Genomic DNA, 19,640 nt, shown 5'->3' with positions numbered 1-19,640 from the left:
AGGCAGTAGCTGTTATCTATCAGATTAAGCTCCTAAAAGGGTCATGATGAAAGAGGCTTGGGGACATGTGCAGTGCCAAGAGGACAGATCTAGGTGGAGTGTTAGAAGAAAAGATGGGGAAAGGCAAAGAAACTGAGAGAGGAGGGAAATGGAAAAGGAACTCCACCATCTGTTTCTGAGGAACTTCACCATCTGTTAGTGAGTCTAACTCTAAGTGAAACAAAAATTCTTAAGTCTTTGTTCCAGGCATCCGTACTACCAAGATGGTTTATTCAAAGTGTCTGTCCTCAAGTAGAGCTCCAAATCCAGTGAGGGAGACAATTATTCAATGTGTTGAACTTGAGAATCAAGGCACAGACAAACGATAATGGGAATCCATTTGTGCTAGGGGAGGAGAGGAAATTGGGAATGTACTTCATAAAAGAGATGCTATGCTTGGAGTTGAAGGATGACTCAAGTCTACCACTCAGAAAAGGCAAGAAGGATATTTCAGGCGAAAGTATCTGCCCCGGTGGCAAGAAGTCTATCTACAGAGGCTGCGGGTAGGGGTGAGGGAGGGGAGGGGAGAGATGAGTCTGGAAGGGGCAGGTTGTAGCCAGATTGTGAAGGGCCTTTGTAGGCTCTGTTACAGTGTGTTCGTGCTACAGCCTAGAGTGGATGCAGCCAGATGACCAGATTTATACTTTCAAAAGATCACTGGCTGCACTGTGGCATCTGGAAGGAAGGAGGGAGCCTGGAGACAGGAAGCCAATTTGGCAACTGCTACAGTGGTCCAGATGAGCTCATGATGGCCCGCCCTTGAGCACAGGGAGTAGAACAGAGGTGGAAGCAGATATGAAAGACTTTGCAGAGGCTCTTTCTCTTTGGAGGCACTGGGCATGGAGAAGGCAGAAATGAGGACTGAGTCCTCTTTCTAAGATCCTCTTCTTCTTCTACCTTATGATTCTCTCTCTCCCTCTCCACCCCCCTCTATATATATGTATATATGTATATACATATGTATATATGTATGTATAAGTATATATGATACATGATATATGACATATACGTATATATAACAAATGTATCACATAGCATATATATTATATATCATATAATAGTATTTGTATATATGAATTTTTACTGAGGCTAAATGTTTTTAAAAGGAGAGGGGAGGCATATGAAAAAGTATCGTATCACAGGACGATCTTGGAAAACCACTACTTAACAAAGGAAACAGAAGCATATATGAAAAAGTCACAGCGCCCCTAAGTTCCTTACTCACTACTCCATTCCCTCTTGTTTCTCTGGATGACCTTGTTTTATTCTCGTCTATGTGAAATGCCACATATTTTTCAACACTCAGCTTATGTTTCATCTCTAAATGAAGCCTTCCTTGACTGCCACCCACTCTGCTACATCCCTTTCCTTCGGCACAATTCATTCTTCTCTCAACTGAGTTCTCACAATGTTTTGTTCACACTTCCATGCAACCTTATGCAACATTCCAGTATGACGTGTAATTAGCTGCGTGTCTGTTTCTCCAACTAACCGCAAGCATTGAATCTTACTCAGTTTTAGGTTTCCTGTGCCCGGCACAGGGCTTGGTACCCAGGCAAGTGCTCAGCCAATGTGTGTTGAGTGGATAAATCCTGTACAAGGGGAACAAGCAGTAAACAGTAAAATAGGAAGTTTTTTTGTGGTGCTGTTACTTGGTAAGATAGTTTGTGACGGTACCTAGTGGGGAAAAGACTTGACATTCGTAAAATTTTGACATGACCTGCAGTGCATATTAGAATTCTGGGATTTGGTACTAAGAAAAAAAGTCAGTGGGAGATTTGAGGAGATCTCTAAGTTTTTTCCCTAAAATCTCCTTGCCTTTTCCCTAAGGGCATAAATAGAAGCCTTGGGTGTAGAGCACCAGGAAACCCACTGGCCATGTGTGGGGAAAGGCTCCTCCTATGTAATTAGATGTTAAAAAAAAGAAAATTTCTTTTCGACAGGCACAGGATTTCGGCTGAAGTTCAGCCACATACCTATTTTAAGCTGAATTTGGGTATAGCCCTAATAATTACAGTTACTCTTTAGAAAAAGAGCCCAAGAGGTTTACCTGGAGATTTTTTCCAGATGTAAGCAGGTATGTGAGAAGCGCAGTAATGAAGATATAAACCGGATGAGGCCATTTTGTGCCCCATAGTCTTCTCTCCAATCGTACCAATGCTGGGAGATGTTCCCCAGCAATCAAAGGATGATGCAACGCAGCCATCTAACAAACACCAGATGCCTGACTCGCCTTACAAGCTGTAGTGTTAAAGAGAAGGGGGGCGAAACACCAAGTTTGAATGCCTTTGCAGTTATCAATCTGTCATGAATTGCAATCAAACAAACAAACCTCTTGATTCCGTCACTTCTTGGGATAGGTCCATCATATGCCCTGCAGACCTGCTCTGGGTGTGGTTAGAGCCCTCTGGAATCTGTCCCCCTCCTTCAGCCTCCAACTGCAGAGTCTCACTGACTTAGTGACATGGGTAAGGACATCCCATCTCCACCCCCCTGCTCCAGGCTCTACACCTTTCTAGATGAGGAGAGATTAACTAGATCAGCAATGTCAGAAATGAAATAGTTTGATCAAATGCATCTTTAGTGTCACCTCTATTCTTCCTTTTTTCCATATGGATCCAGAAAGTGGCTTATTTTTTTCTGTGGTAGTTAGACATTATTTGGAGTATTAAGAGAAAAAAAAGAAATTCTCCATCAGTGAAGTGTAAAAAATTAAGGTGTACAATGCTATTTAGCCCTCTCTGAGATAAAGCAGTCACGCAGCAGAATATACTTTGGAAGGGCAAATTACAATTAATTTGAAATAAATAAGAAATGATATAACCACATTTTCCCCCTCATGTAACTAACACCTGCCTTATTGAACTGAACACTACCCGCATGGCCAGGGTCTACAGCAGAGGCAGTTCAGTGCTGAGTAGGGAGCACAGCCTTAGAAGCCTTGAACAAACTTGGATTTCACTTTGAGCTTGACTATGTACTAGCTCTGTAACTTACCTTAACTGCTCTGAGCATCAGCTCCACCATCTGTAAAATGGGGATAAGACTACCTACCTCATACTAGAGATAACGGATCAAGTGCCTAACTTACAGAGGCTGCTCAATATACAGTATCATTAAGGTAAAAAGAAGTCCCATGGTGAGATCAAAGGCCTTGGGAATACAGCTTCAGGCAAGCTCATCTTAACTCTTAGGATTCTCTCCTGTGCTAACGTATACAACCTCTCTGTAGTTTATACCCTGACAATTGGCTCTTCTTTTTCTAATGCAAGTGCTTGACATAAGCTTCAATTGCCAAGGCATCCACTGCACTGGAAGGAAGTCTATCTCGAACAAACACAGTGCAGCCAAAAGACAAGATAAGGAGTCAGGACACATGCACCTCCTCGACCCCCATCAGGAAGATGCTTTGTTTTAGGGATCTTGGTTGATTTAGATAACTGGCCACTTGGGCCACTTTTTCTTTTTCTCTTTTCCCACGCTTTAAATTCCAGCTCTTATGTTTTAAACTCACCAATAAAGAGTGAGCCCATGAAGCCCCAGGGTTCCACCCTCAACCCCAATAAAAGCAGAACCCCAGGCCCATGCTCACTCTCTCTCTATCTGAAACCCCCCTGTGTGTCCTGGGGTGTGCCTGGTATGCTCCAGGGCTTGTAAGTAATACACTGTTTTTCTTCCAAGTTGCTGGGTGGTTATTGCTGAGGGCGTCTTGCAACCATAATAAGAACCACAAGGGTCTGGCCAGTGGTAACGTTGGTTTGGAAAAGGGAGATGCCTGTGGGAAGCTCACTGGGGCCCAGGTGAGTGGCTCCAGGCATCTCCAGCCAATAGCATTACTCTCTTACTATCAACAGTCTGAGACTGGCACACAACAACTGTCATAGTGGGCAGGACTGCATGATTGCCCTTGTTAAGTGACCAAGGGAAATGCCCTTTACCTGCAACTTGCTTACTAACCACCTAATTCAGGTGAGTAACACCATCTGGGAAAGGACCACCACTTGGTGGGGGTCTGTCGTGCTGCCATGTGCTTTTGCATATCACCTCTGTCAAGTGTTGCCTGTGGCATCCAACCCCAAAGATCACGGCTGCCATAATAATCCAACAGCCTCCCCAGACTAGCGTGATCAAGGCCATGCAGTCCGACAAGATGATTAGACTAGTAATCATAAAGGCCTTAATTGACTATTAATGTCCATAAGTGTTCTGCATGCCTCAAGACCAACAGGGCTAAGGAGGGTGGATCACAAGACTATTGTCACGGACAAGGGAGACGCTCTGGGCTAAAGGCTTGAGGAAAGGATTTCATTAAGTAAGGAGGACAGGAGATCTCCACCTGCAACCACTGAGTCAGTGGGTTGTTCCCAGACTGTTCTAACCCACAAGACAAATAGTCTTGCAAGTGGAAACTAGTGGCACCACCAGAGGGAAAATACAAGAGGCCTGTGGTCTCCGTGCCACTGCTTTATTCACTGCTGTAATTCTTCGTCTCCTGGCCCAGTGGGATATCAGGGTCCTTGGCACCATGTTGCTAAAAACTTAATGGACAAATGCAAATGTTCTGAATATCTAGAGCCAGTGCCTCCTGAGAACCCTGAGGAGCTACACCAGCTCCTTGATAAATGCAAAAACCCCATGGAAGTCTCTTGAGTGTTGCCCAGTGCTGGGGCACACAAACGTGCCAAGGCTCTGGTATTACACTCCAGAGGCCTAGAAGCTTTTCCCACAGACCCTGTGCATGTTGCACTAGTGGATACAGATCCCAATCCTGGAGACATCCATTGGAACACCCTGGAGGAGAGCAGCCACCTACTAGAGGGCTAGCAGGAATGTCATCCATCAATATTTCCAGTAACAACATGTAAGATTAAGGTGGTGGGAGAAAATCAAAGTTGAAGCTGGGATCAGAAACTCTACCTGACTGAAATTCAAACCTTTCTTTATGCAGCTAATTGGCTATTGCGGGTTTCTTATTTGTTTGCCACGGGCTCTGAATTGTTTGTTACTCATAGCTGTCAAAATGCATCAGCTGGCCAGTATCTCTAAAGACCCTAAAATCCATAACTATATTAAAGATCCATCCAGGCTATGTGCTCGTTTCCTCCAAAATACCACATGTCCTGAGCCCCTTGCACCCTGACCTCCAGCCCCCTGCACCCTGACCTCTTAGCTCCCTCCGGCTCTTCTGTGCTTTCGTGATATTCAAGGTGGGCTTGTCTTCCCCCTGTGCACTCCCCCACTCCCTTCCCCAACAGTGCAAGGTCAAAAGGCTCTTCTATCTGCAGCACCTCTTAGGAAAAGTATGCAAGGCCCGGCCGACCTGCGTGAGGTGCTGCCTGTGTTGCTCAAACAAAGCCAAACAGCGCTGGGGCGTGGCACAGCCCTGTCACCTCCCGTCCCCTCAACCCTAGTAGGAGGGAGGATAGAAGCTGACTGTGGGATCCAGAGCCGGTGAGGGCCGCTCGGGCATAAACAGACACCGAAGCTGTGTTTGTCCCCCTGGGGCTCTGGGGAACCCTGACTTCCACCCGGAGAGGGGTTCAGCTCGGCAAGGTGTCTTCCAAGCAACGATTTCTTTATGCGAGTGAAGGCACCTGAGTTCCAGTACTGGGTTAAAAGCATCCTCCAGACCCGGCCAGAAGCCACGTCACAAAGGTCTACCTTCTGCCAGTCCAGAGGGGCTCTCGGCATTCGAACGTTCTCTAAAGAGACCAGCGGTGCAGCTACCTGGGACTCTGGTTCTGACCCGGTTCACAGGCGGCTCGGTTATCCTCGCAACTAGCGTTTCTGCTGGGTCTGCGCCTCAGTTCCCCCACCAGCCAGCTGCTTATGGACAGGGACACGCGCTCACCCCCGATGTCCCCTAGCTTCACTCACAGCAAGGGCTGCCTGCTGCGCTTCCTGCTCTGTGACCTGCTTCTGGCTGTGGCCACCGTCGGACGTCACCGTGAAGAGCAGGCCAGGGGCATGTCCTCACCTTTCAACGTGTCCCAGTTCCCACGAGGATGAGCGGAGACTCTTCAACGCGGCACTTTCGGGGACAGACTGAGAAGAGTGGAAAACCGTTATCACCTCACACCAGTCAGAATGGCCATCATCAAAAAGTCTACAAACAATAAATGCTGGAGAGGGTGTGGAGGAAAGGGAACCTTCCTGCGCTGTTGGGGGGAATGTAAATTGATACAGCCACTATGGAGAACAGTATGGAGGTTCCTTAAAAAACCACAAATAGGGCTTCCCTAGTGGCGCAGTGGTTGAGAGTCCACCTGCCGATGCAGGGGACACGGGTTCGTGCCCCGGTCCGGGAAGATCCCACATGCTGCGGAGCGGCTGGGCCCGTGAGCCATGGCCGCTGAGCCTGCGCATCCGGTACCTGTGCTCCGCAACGGGAGATGCCACAACAGTGAGAGACCCGCGTACAGCAAAAAAAAAAAAACCCTAAAAATAGAACTACCTTACGACCCAGCAATCCCACTATTGGGCATATACCCTGAGAAAACCATCATTCAAAAAGAGTCATGTGCCACAGTGTTCATTGCAGCTCTATTTACAATAGCCAGGACATGGAAGCAACCTAAGTATCCATCGTCGGATGAATGGATAAAGAAGATGTGGTGCATATACACAATGGAATATTACTCAGCCATAAAAAGAAACGAATCTGAACTATTTGTAGTGAGGTGGATGGACCTAGAGTCTGTCATCCAGAGTGAAGTGAGTCAGAAAGAGAAAAACAAATACCATATGCTAACACATATATATGGAATCTAAAAAAAAAAAAAAAGTTCTTAAGAACCTTGGGGCAGGGCAGCAATAAAGACGCAGGTGTACAGAATGGACTTGAGGACCCGGGGAGGGGGAAGGGTAAGCTGGGACGAAGTGAGAGAGTGGCATGGACATATATACACTACCAAACGTAAAATAGATAGCTAGTGGGAAGCAGCTGCATAGCACAGGGAGATCAGCTCGGTGCTTTGTGACCACCTAGAGGGGTGGGAGGGAGATGCAAGAGGGAGGAGAGGGCTTCCCTGGTGGCGCAGTGGTTGAGAGTCCGCCTGCTAATCCAGGGGATACGGGTTCGTGCCCTGGTCTGGGAAGATCCCACACGCCGCGGAGTGGCTGGGGCCGTGAGCCTTGTCCGCTAAGCCTGCGCGTCCGGAGCCTGTGCTCCGCAACGGGAGAGGCCACAACAGTGAGAGGCCCACGTACCGCAAAAAAAAAAAAAGAGGGAGGAGATATGGGGATATATGTATACGTATAGCTGATTCACTTTGTTATACAGCATAAGCTAACCCACCATTGCAGAGCAATTATACTCCAGTAACGATGTTGAAAAATAAAAAAGAGGTACCCAAAGCACCTGTGCTACCGCAGCATAACGGGCTGTGGAGCCGCTGGGCCGGGGCAGCCGAGGTCGGGAGGAGGGCGTCCCGGAAATCTCCGCGGGAAGCAGGGAGGCCTTCACTCTAGCTCATCACACGCGGCGGCCACCACACCGTATCACAGTGAAACCGGAGACGCGCGAGCTCCCACCTTGTAGCGTGTCACTTTTCTAAGGAGGCCGGAACTAGACGGGCACCCGCTGATGGCGTCAGCTCCCGGCTCCTTTTCAGATAAACATACCTGCAGGAGCTATCGCGAGGCTCCAGAGCTCAGTCAGGTGCGCACTCGCAAAGGCCGCGCGAGTTTGCAAAGGGCTCTGGAGCTTCCGCGCTCCTTCCCAGGGCGCCTTGCGAGACCGGGGGAGGAGGTCCAGCTAGAAGCCACGCCGCCGCACGAGGTGTCTGTGCTGACTGCGGAAAAGCGGACAGGACTAGCGAGGCCTTTAGGGAGGAGAATGAGAGAAATGGGAAGGCAAAGGCTCTAGAGCCAGTGATGTCTGTATCAAGGTCTTTCCTCTCCTCACTTGGATATTTATTGTCTGGTGCTGGGCCCATCCTCCCATCAGTGATCATTGCTGAGGCTCACGGTTAATGGAAAACGTTAAGATGCTGTGCAAAACTGGCATGGGCCGATGTGTTTATCATTTTCATGACCATAGTGACCCAAATGAGCCCCTCTTTGCTTCCAACCCTGAGGAGGTCCCACTTGACCTTGAGTCCAGAGAATTATATTCACAGAGGACTCTCCCTAATTACAGGACAGCTTTACTACATTTTATTGGAACTGCCATAACCATCCAAAAGGCACTAAAACTCCTAGGATAAAATTTACATTCTTTGTCTCTTGAAGATATATATCTTACCACGTCTCTGAAATGTAAACACCTCAGGAGGTGACTAAAACTCTCGCCCACAAACTCCTGAGACTGAAGCAACGTGGACAAGATTTGGGACAAGTAGAAGGAGATCTTTTAAAATACAAAATGCTATAAAAACTCTCTTGCCCAAAGTCTAGTCCACAGCCTCCTTAAGCTTACTTGTCAAGGACAAATATAAATCTTAAAAGTCTTCTCCACAAATGTTAGTATAAAGCTTTAGCCACTGCAGCAGGTAACCTTAAATTGTTCCATCTGCCAATTTGTATTCAACTATTATTTATAAACTAGTGAGTTTTATATCGTGCCTGATTCATGGCTAAAATCTTGGAACAGACGTTGTAGTGTCTCGTATCTGCCTGCATGTTTATGTATGTCTATGGATGTATATTTATGTGATTTTTTTTCTTTCTACCTGCAGATGACGTTGCCAAAATTACTTTGTAAAAGAGCTCTGCTTAATTGGCTTAAAAATAAGCGCTCTGAATTGAGTATTCCTAAAACTCAGAAATATAGAGACTAACCCAAATGTTTTTCAAGTTCACATGATCTGGAATAATCTTTGATAAATCTAATTTATGTTTGGTTTAATTAAAATAGGTATTTCTTCAGGGTTGTCAGCATTAAATATAATTCAGATAAACAACTTTTATTCTACCTGGGTTTACTTGTCAAACAAATTCATGTTGACACAAAATTTGTCAGCAAGAAAAGTAGCTTGGCATGATGGCTGACTTTGGCTACTGTCTAATAAAAGTTCCTTGATAGTCTAAACATCATTGTTGGGAGAAAATAATTTAGATATATGTAATTGGAATAAGAGTGTAGGTCAACTTTTTAGCAATAATTACGTGTTATGGGATTTCTACTTAAAAATAGTTTCCCAAAGGAACTTCTCTGGTGGCACGGTGGTTAAGAATCCACCTGCCAATACAGGGGACATGGGTTCGAGCCCCGGTCTGGGGTGATCCCACATGCCGTGGAGCAACTACTGAAGCCCGCGCACCTAGGGCCCATGCTCAGCAGCAAGAGAAGCCACGGCAATGAGAAGCCCGCGCACCGCAACGAAGAGTAGCACCCGCTCGCTGCAACTAGAGAAACCCCGTGTGGCAACAAAGACCCAACGCAGCCAAAAACTTAATTAATTAATTAATTAAAAAAAAAACTTTAAAAAAAGAAAATAGTTTCCCAAATCTCTTTGATGACTTGAAACTTCAGAGTTTTGCTAAGTTTAATGATGGGAATTCACTGAATGTCTAGATCATTTCCAAATAAGAGAAAATACTAAAACATTAATTGCTAACCAAGTCTAAGTTTATTTACTCTTGACCTCTTATTACAGAGGAACCAAAGATATTTGGGTCTGTTAGTAAACTTGGCTTCTGCCACATTGAAAAATTGTGCTATGAGGTAATGTGTGTTACTAGAAATTATGAAATGCATTCATAAATTTACCAATGTAAAGAACGCTGGTGTAACAGTCAGTTCACAATTGCTTCCTTCTTAGTTTTAGCTAGAAATTAAAGTTTCTAAGGGTTAAGAATTCTAATTAACATATGTAATTAAAGCTGCTAGAAGTAATGAGAGATACAACCCTGTATGCAAGGAAAGTAGGATGTGTTTTTGGCAAGAAAAGGTATGAAGTATGGAGATATATTTTTTAAGGAAAAAGAAAGTAAATTTGTCTTAAAAGTAAAACTGTTTATTTTAGAATGAGAAAGAGGAAAACAAAGGAAAAAATGGTATAGAAAGTTGGGAAAAAAGAAAGAGAGAGGGAGAATTTTACTTTGTGTAGTCAAGATGGCTAAAATGGAACGAATTTTTTTTAAGGTTTTAAAAAATAAGCTTTGGTATCAATAGTGCACTTATGTAAAACTAAAACATTTTTCTTTCATCTGCTAAAAGTAGAAAGCTTTCTTGAACTATTGCACTTAATACGATATTGTGAAATGTTTTTCTTTACCTTTTAAGTAATCTGGCTAGAAAGCAAAGATTTTGTGTTTTATGAAAAATTTCCTGTCTTCATGTTATCTTAATGAGGTCTTCGATTACTTAAGAAAACTGAATCTTCTCAATATTAAAAGAACTTAGTTTTGCTCACGACTATGTAACCTGCTGTAACTGTAATATTGTCTTTAATATTTTTTGTCCTTTTGGTTAAGTAGATAATTAAGTATTGTTTCATAATGACTGTGATCCTGTTTAGTCAAGTGTCCACAACCTTTTGATATTTTTGACAAACTTCCCAAAATCAAATTTTAAGTGACTTTTTTTGACCTGGAAGTAACTTCGGGATTTTACAGAGGACCCCTGGAACATCTCAAAAGATTTATTCTCTCTCCTTATAAAAAGTGAGACATTATAATAATTGGGCTTATTTGATATGTTAAATTACATGGGAAGCATTGTCAAATAGGAGACAATGCTAAACCATCTTTATGGATATCCTTGTATAGATATATGTTATTAATATAAGTGTTCCAGAAATTATATGAAATTCCTAAAAATGTGATAGGTAATGGTATCAGTAATAATTCCAGTTATCATCTTAAAACGTTGTTTGTTACAGAAATAATCAGATTTCCTTGACAACTGTATTATAATGAACTCTCAGATCTTTAACAAAGGGCATGTCAATAAGAATCTGTTTTCCTTGTAACAGGACACAATTGGAACCATTGATTATATTACCAAGGCTTTGACTAGAATGTCATATTTGAAAGAGAAATGCATAGACTCACATATGACCAGACAGCTTTAAGGAATGAAGGTTGACTTTATGGAGCCAATAAAGCCCCTTGGAAAAATTGGCCTGGTACCTTGTTTACATGGCTCCCAGTAGGGGTTACCAGGTGAGTAAGGAAGGTTACTTCCTGGCAGGTACAGGAACTTCAGAATATTTGGGGGAAACTCGAGAGGAGAGGAATTCATCCAAATCTCTAGATACTGCAGGCAAAGTTGATGGCAAGTTTTGGACTTTGTTTCCTAGCCTAGAGAGGATTTTAAAAGTTCAGGCTCAGATTTCTTATATATGATTCTAACAAAACAAACTTAAAAGAGCCTATATGGTCAATCACTATGCTTGCTGTACTTATGTAAATAATCAGGCCAAGCTTATTGAAACTAGACTGAATTTGCAAACAAATTAGTCTTACTATGGTTATCTTTGATAGAAATGGAGATGATTGTAGAGAGAAAAATTATGTTTCAATAGAAACAGAATACACACTTGTGGATATTAGATTCTAGTTCTGTTAATTGTCTTTCAGGTTTTTTCTTTCTACCTATAAACTGGACCGGATAATGAATTCTTCTTGTTTCTTCGAATATCTGGCTGGAACTCTCCAAACTAATGTTTCCAATTTTTCTCCACCCTACTGACTTGGAATCATTGAGAACTAAAATTGGCTGTTTAGCTTGCATGGCTTCTTTACCCAGAGCCATACAAGCTAAAGTGGGACAACTTTATATCAACTTCAGAGAAGTCACCTCACTCATGTGTGGACAGTCTTCATGTCTATTGTTATGTGGGACACTCAAAAAACCACCAGAGACATTCAAACTGCAAGACAGGAAGATCTATCAGATTGCCACTGTCTCCCCTCACATCCTCTGAAGATGCTTCGAGCTCACCATCTGGAAGTCTTCTTGACCAACTGCTTTCGGAACTCAGTAACTGGGATTATAATCTGCTCCAATCATTAACTTTTGTGTTTTTTGTTTGTTTGTTTGTTTCCATAGAAATGCCTCTTATTAAATACCTGATCCAAATACCTGCACCACATGGGCCTCACTTGGGGAACCCACCTGCCTCACTGCTTTCTGAAATAAGACACAGCCCTTTAACTGAGCTGACCTATTCTCAGGACTCAGAGACTGGTTCAATGAGATATGGAGCAATCTACCAACTCAGGACAGGTTCAAACCTATTTACACCAGATGGCCCAAGTTGTTTAAATATTCCACGATCTTACTAAATCTTTGAACAGATTCCCAGGGTCCCTGAAATCACTGACCTATTTTCATGGCTGGGCCTTTCAAGTGTAGGACAATGTGTGCCTACAGGATTTCAGACTGCTGCCTGTATAATTGTTATATTTTTTGCTACTATAATCCTATTTACACGTGCAATTTCTGTTTACAGCATGCCCTATACCTGACTTTTAGCATATCAGCTATCTAGGCCATTAGTGCCCTCAACACTGACTATGATGCCTTGGCATCACAGGGTGGATTGTAATATAAGCCCTGACAGTTGGCTTTTATTTTGTGATGCAAATGCCTAATTTAAGCTTCCATTGCCAAGGCATCCACTTCAAAGAGGGCTGTCTTGAATAAACACATGCACTCTCCCTCCCCACCCCTACCCCCATGAGGCTCCTTTGCTTTAGAGATCCTGGTTGATTTAGATAACTGGCGGGCCACTTGGGCCACTTGTTTTTTCTTTCTTCTTCCAGCTTTGAATTCCAGCTCTTATGTTTTAAAGGTGCCAATAAAGAGTGAGCCCATGAAGCCCTCGGGTTCTACCCTCAACCCCAATAAAGGCAGAACCCCAGGCCCATGCTCACTCTCTCTCTACCTACAGCCCCACTGTGTGTCCTGGGGTGTGCCTGATATGCTCCAGGGCTTGTAAGTAATACACTTTTTAAAGTTTCCAGGTGATTATTGCTGACGGCGTCTTGCAACCATAATAAGAACCACAAGGGTCTGGCCAGTGGTAACGTTGGTTTGGAAAAGGGAGATGTCTGTGGGAAGCACACCAGGGGCCAGGTAAGTGGCTCCAGGCATTTCCAGCCAATAACATTACCACTGATAGGCTGAGACCTGCACAAAACACTCTTACTTTGCTTTCTAGTTGTTTCTACACCTTTCTACTCCCTTAACTTGTCAGTACAGTGCTGAGGTTAAGTACTTAAAAATTACTAATTGGCTTGTCCTGCTCTTTATTCCTGAAAATCTGTTGGGGTCCTGCCCAGTCCAGATGATAAGGGTGAGTGTATGTTTGCTGGGAGACACTGCAGGGAGGGGAATTGAAAACCTTGAAATAAGAATGAGGTTCTCTGGCATCCATAATCTGACAATATAGTGTGATTCTGTAACCAACCTAAAAGTTGGCGAAAATCCCAGGTAGGCCTGAGGATCTGATTTGGTTCCTAAATCTCCGGTCACTATGGCCTTATCCTATCATGGTTCCATAAAAACCCCTTACTGGCATGGCAGATTTATAGAGCTGCTTGGTGTAGAACCTATAATCATCTTTGGCCAATCCCTTTCCAGGTTGGTCCAGGACAAGACTAGCCTCTGGGAGATATTGGATGGGAAGAGTTCTTTCTAGACTATTCTTTTATGGCATGTGGCATTTTTTCAGGTCCTACATCAAAATGGTTAAATTTCTATCAGTTATGTAATACACAACAAACACTGGTAAGAAGTCAGTACAGGATGCTTGTAAGCCTGTCCCAAGGCTTTTTTTAATACTAGCATCTTCTAGAAGTCATTTCATTGTTACGATCTGGGTAACGATGGCAGTTTTCTGACAAAAAAGAGTCATGATTTGGATACATGGCACCTTTTTAAAAATCTCCTAATAGGTTAAAAAAAATTGATGATGATGGTGATGATGCATAAGGAAATGAAAGAAATGGGAAAGGTCATTATGTAAATTTATGCAGTGAGATGTTCTCTAGTTCTTGGAACTGCTGAGATGAACCCTGCCTTGGACATCCTGCAGTTCTAGAAGGGTATGGCGAGCACCACGGGGCAGCCCAAGGTCAACCCATAAATGCAAACAGGAGCTAAGGTGGTACTGCTTGATGAGAACCAGGTAAGTCTTCTAGAACAAGGCAAATGGGCAATGAAGGACAGGAATAGCTGAGAGGCATGAAGCTTTGGGAAAACGGACCCACTTCTACAGAAAGACAACCAGTGATGACAAAATAAACCATTTTGGAGGGTCAGATAGAAATGCTTTTAGAATTAATGCTAACTGAAATTTTCTCACGGAAAGTTCCAAGACAGTGGTTCTCAAAGTTGAACAAACACCAGAATCACAAAGAGGGCTGCTAAAACATAAATCGATAAGGCCCTACCCCAGAATTTCTGATGCATTAAGCTTAAGAAAACTTATATTTGTAGCAAGTTTGCAGGTGATGCTGATGCCGCCGTCTGGGGACCACACTTTGAGAAGGCACTGTTCTAAGGTACACTACATGAAGTTGCTGGCCTGTGAATTTTAGGATCCCAGGAATATGACTTAAAGAAGTGGCTGAAAAACAAAAGTCCTCATCACCTCATTTCTCCTCCCTAAGTAAACAAATCAACAAAATGAACCAAAATATTAAACTAAAAAATTTCAATAACAAATAATACTATACCGAAACTCTTCTGTTAGAGATATTTAAAGGTGAATCATCTGTGAGCAATGGCGAACCCATAATGTGTTTCCCTAGAGGCGAGTCCTTGACAACAGTATGTCTCCTGTCAAATTATTTAACAGAAGCCTAGGCATCAGCATGGTATCATTCCTGCATTTTCACCTATAGCGTTATCATGATGCAACTTGCCAAAGTCCATGTCTTAAGCACAAAAACATACACAAGCTGCTGAAGATTCTGCTGAGATGAGGTGAAAGTAGAGTAATTCTGTAAATGTTTCCCTTCCCTCCAACCTTTCATATCCCAGGAGGCCTCTCCTGGGGCCTGGGGTATGGGGAGTCGGACCAAACCCACTGTCAGAGCTCCAGCTTATAAAGTCCACACCAGATAAAAGGCCCTCTGTACAAACTACAGACACGTCAGCTGGGTAAGGAGGTAAACAGAGCAGCCTATGGCAAACTCCAGTGGATGGTCTCTGCGTCTGTGCTAAAAATAAGAGAAGTCTTTAGGAATCAGAGAGGAAAACATTTTTATAAAGAGATTTTATTACATAATTTCTGTATACAATAGACATAGGAAAAGGGTTTATAATGAAAATTCCATGTCATTTTTCAAAAGTTTTGAATTGCTTGGAGAAAAATTCTTACAAAGCTATCTAAGGCAAAAGTAGTATTTGACCTTCAGGACAAATGCTAATCCCTTTCATCATATTCCATATTTAAAGCAAGGCATTTTCAATTCAATTAACATGGAGAGGCTTTCAAATCGCTGTCATGTACATTAAGAGTTTAAATTCATCTATAAAGTGAAAAGTTTAAACACATAGAAATGTTCTCTAATACAATACGTACTGTTGCTTTCTTCAGATCCATTCCACATGAGTGTATGGACGTACTTTTTTACACACCAGCAAAGAAACCTGCGTCTCCTAATGGCACAGTGAGGGCTGGAGTGCAGAGAGGGAAAGTCCCATGCGTTTCCCATGTTAAATGGCATAACTCCCACAGATCACATACACCTCGCCATATTGACTCAGTTCATTGCACTCCATATCCTGCAAAAATAAATCTAGTGCTCGACAGCTGACATTATTGCTCACTTACGTTTTAGTAATATATTTCTTTAACATAAGACAGAAATATACTGAAATTCGATACCACTTAAACTCAAAAGCAATCTGAAATTCAACCACATGATGCATATACCCACTTGCTTTCTGCCATGGATGTTGCATTTTTCTTAAAGTTGATGTTGGAAAATGTGGTAGAAGAAAAACTGGCTTTCCTTGAACGAAGACTAAGCATTAGAAGAGGAGCTTTTTGAGGGGAATGTTAAGCCCCACAATAAAACTGGAGGAACAGTGAGAATCCAGAGTCTCTGGGGAGAGGGAGAAGCCCCCGTTTATCTTCTTTGTCTACCCCAACACTGTAGCTCGTGTCCAGCAGACCCCGCAGCAGGCCACCGCCTAGAGCAGGAGCCACGTGAGCCCCCGAAGGATGGACCGCACACTGGGACAGGAATGTCCTGGGAGACCCACTTCTTTAGGGGTCCTTGGGTCGCTGGGAAATGTTGGGACTCCTTTGGTGAGGTCGGGAAAGACTTCTAGGATAGTCTGGACACCGAGGCTGCAAGGGTCTTAAATTCAACGTCTCACTTCTAGAGGGGAGTGAAACTTGCGAATTCCAGAGTGACCCCAGGGCCTGAGGTGACACATCTGGGACCCGAGGGAAGAAGAGCATAGTGCATCTGGAATCTCAAAGTTGTGGCCCACATGACAATGAAGAGCCTCACCAGGAGATGTTTTGAGAGACACAGAAAGATGTGGACGTGACCACGTTGACATCGATTGATCACAACTTTTCATTTTAGTTTCTCATTATTCCTTTAAGATTGTCAGGTGTTCCTCTTCCTTATTTTGGTCTTGGTGCTTATAAGGAAAGATGTCAGTATTCATAAGCTATCAAAGATTTACAAAAAAATTATTTTTTAAAAATTACACTTCAGGATTAGCATTCAAGGCGACAAACACAATATATATCAGTCATAAACCATACTTTCACCACCGCTCAGAGCTGTAGAAACCTTACGGTGCACAATCCCACCGTATGGATGGTGGGACATCCATCCCACCAGACTAAATGTTATACGGCAACTGAGCGGAGCTTCTTAGAGTAAAACCAGCCATACTGCTACAGAGAAAAATTTCTGGCTCTTGGCCCAACTGTTTCCATACCAATCAGCTAAGTCACCCTCCTCTCTGCTTCTTTCCATTTCAAATGCCTGGGCTTCGGCCTTTGAGGCAATTAGAACCAGATCAGTTTAATTTTACAACACTGATCTTCATTGTATAGCAATATAGTAATTTTCCCCTGAGAGTGTCAATTATTTTGCAAATATTCTAAGTCGTGTTTATACATAAAGAATAGGCATGGAGAGGCTAGACAGCTTGTCCCTCGTCACACAGCAGATTAGTGCCAAGGGTGGGATGTGAGCTCCTGGCTGTTTCTATTTTAAGCCCCAATGTCCTTCCAGAGGTCACCTTGCCCTGTGCACAGGTCCCCTGCCCTCCCCTCTGGGCTCCGTTCCTTACTTGCTCTTCAGAGCACTGGACATCTAGTATCCAGGCTTCCTCCTCAACCTTCTCTGCTCTCTCTTACTTCTGCTGCCTTGATGAAGTGTGCTGTCCCCAGTATTTTACTTTACACAGGGAATTCACCAAAATGCCCTTCCAGCCACAGCTGGTATGAGGTGTGGAGGGACAGACTTACAGAAGGCAATGGCAGGTGCTCTTCTTTGTGAATTTTGGACAAAACAGGGATCAACATTTTACGGTTATCTTACATTCCAATGTTTTCAACGAAAAATAAAAATAAAATAAAGGCCTAACCATGAGGTAATGTTTGCTTCTCTGCCACAACACTCAGTGTGCCCCCTCAGATCTGGCAACAATTTAACATAAGGAAAGACTTTAGACCTTCACACCCTTTTCGGGAGAATAAAGGACCTCAGTCCAAACTTTCCACAAAGCTGAGAAGTCTCACAAGACATCGCTCCACCCTTATCTTAGGTGGATCTGCACAAATGCCTCCAGGCCGTGTGTCTCACAGGTCTCAACACCCTGCCCCACCGAGCCCTGGTCTCCGCACTGCAGAGGCGATCTTGATTTTCATGTCTGAAGACCAAGCACCTTCTGCCTATTAAGCAAGGAGAAAAAAAAAATCGAAAGAAGCTATCTAGGCGAAGAAAGTAATGCCAAATGCTATGTAAGTGGCTCGTGAAGAAGTTTCACAAAGCTACCTCTGAGGTTCACTAAAGTTACAAACAGTTCCCGATCTAGTCAATAGCAAAATGCATTGATGGCCGGGGCCTCTGTTTAAGCAAAGGAAGAAAAATATCAATAGCATAAAATTGCTCTTCTATTTTTGAAAAAATATATCTGAGATAGACGCTCTCGAATTAGTTTTAATAAGCTGTGCATTAAGTACACTTGTTTCCATCAACTCCTCTACAGCTCTGTCTTGTCGCCCTGGGCCGGGCTGCCCCCTGCGCTGTCCCCACTGGCGTCGCTGATCTCTGCAGGTGTGAAAGACAAGGACGCAGAGTTTATGCAGTATCTTTTGCCAGTTGGACGAGGTCCGTCGTCAAAAATGTGCCCGAGGTGAGCACCGCACTGCAAGAGAAGGGCAAAATGTTAAGTCAACAGCATCTACAAAGCCGGCTTTGAGGGGAACAGCAGTTTAAATGGATGACCGGCCTATAGAGAAATGATGGAAGCCATCATGGATGATTTCTAATCTGCCTGTCAGTAGCTGCAAAGATGGTTTCTGGCAGGTTTTGCACCACATGCTGAGAATAAAAAGCACTAGAATTGTGCATATCAGAAATCATTTAGGAGCCACTGTATCTTCTGATCTGTGACTGCAGTAGTTTTATGAATTGAGTTGACCCTTGATCTGGACCTCTGGCACTGCTTTTGGCTTTGGATGGGTGGCTTTCAGATATGCAGAAGTCCACTGTAAAAGATACTGTTTAACTGGCCATGACGGAGGTGACGTTTGCTTTCATGGGCAGTAAAACTTAACATCAGACGAGCATTGGATGTTCTTGGAACCCAGCAAAGCAATAGCAAGACTCAACAGATTTATGTCACGGTCACCAAGACTGCAGTGGGGCAAAATGGAAACGTCACTAGTCCACGCAATCGGTTTTTCTGGCCTCCAACAGGTGGAGTGCCATGCGGTCTGCCTTACCTGCACAAACTGGGTCATGTGGAGAAGGAATAAGCTGTCGAGCTCATTCCATGCTACTGACTATCCAAAAAGCTGGGGAAGGAGGAGAGGCAGAGAGTCCAGACAGAGGCAGAAGGAGGGAAGTTTGGTTATGACGGTGTTAAGAGAAATCCAGCCCAGAGAAAGTGTCTCCAAAAAGCCCGGCTCACTGAACAGAGCCCGCACTAACTAGTCTGCCGCTGGATTCGGCTCCAGGAGATAAGAGCACAGGCCACACTTACCTGTCCCCCACCCTCCTCAGCAGGAACAGGGCTGAAGGGTATGGGGACGTCAGTGCTCCACATTCAAACAGGCTGCAAAAACACATCGTTCGTCGCGTAACAAAGAAACCAAAGCCTGGGGCAAATGACCCCCGTTCATTCATTTCACAAATATTTATGGAGCGTCTGCTACATGCCAGGCACTGTCCCAGACTCTGGAGGTACAGGCAGTAGCCTCATGGAGCTTACATTCCAGTGGGGGAGACGGAAAATACAAAGGAAATTAGGGACCGTAAAGCACAGTAGGTGGAAGTAAATGCTAAGGAACAAAACAAAAACGAAAATGAAAACCAGAAAGTGACACAGGTTGGGGGCTGACATTTTAGGTAAGATGGCCAGGGGTGGTTTTTCCGGGCTGGCTTTGGGATAAGAACCTGGAGGAAGTGAAGGAGCGGATATCCAGGGGAGAGCATCTTAAGCA

At 43.9% G+C, this 19,640-nt stretch overlaps 1 protein-coding gene across 4 annotated transcripts in view; it reads right to left on the bottom strand.

The window, feature by feature from the left end:
• Nucleotides 1-10,078: 10,078 nt before the first annotated feature.
• MSRB3 (methionine sulfoxide reductase B3) overlaps nt 10,079-19,640 on the bottom strand; it is a 196,780-nt gene continuing 187,218 nt past the window's right edge. For 3 of the 4 annotated variants that reach the window (XM_022571612.2, XM_089920971.1, XM_022571614.2), the window contains exon 7: nt 10,080-18,340. In XM_022571612.2, coding sequence (XP_022427320.1) covers nt 18,176-18,340 — 165 coding nt within the window. In that variant the 3' untranslated portion in view covers nt 10,080-18,175. Of the gene's footprint in view, nt 18,341-19,640 lie in introns of all 4 variants that reach the window. The other variant, XM_089920970.1, reaches the window with a different exon arrangement.

The sequence above is a fragment of the Delphinapterus leucas genome, chromosome 11 (genome assembly GCF_059928025.1).
Source record: "Delphinapterus leucas isolate spDelLeu-1000000601 "Yukka" chromosome 11, BTC_Dleu_Yukka2, whole genome shotgun sequence".
Lineage (NCBI taxonomy): Eukaryota > Metazoa > Chordata > Mammalia > Artiodactyla > Monodontidae > Delphinapterus > Delphinapterus leucas.
The sequence above is the reverse complement of the archived record's forward strand: the minus strand, read 5'-3'. Positions and strand labels throughout refer to the sequence as shown.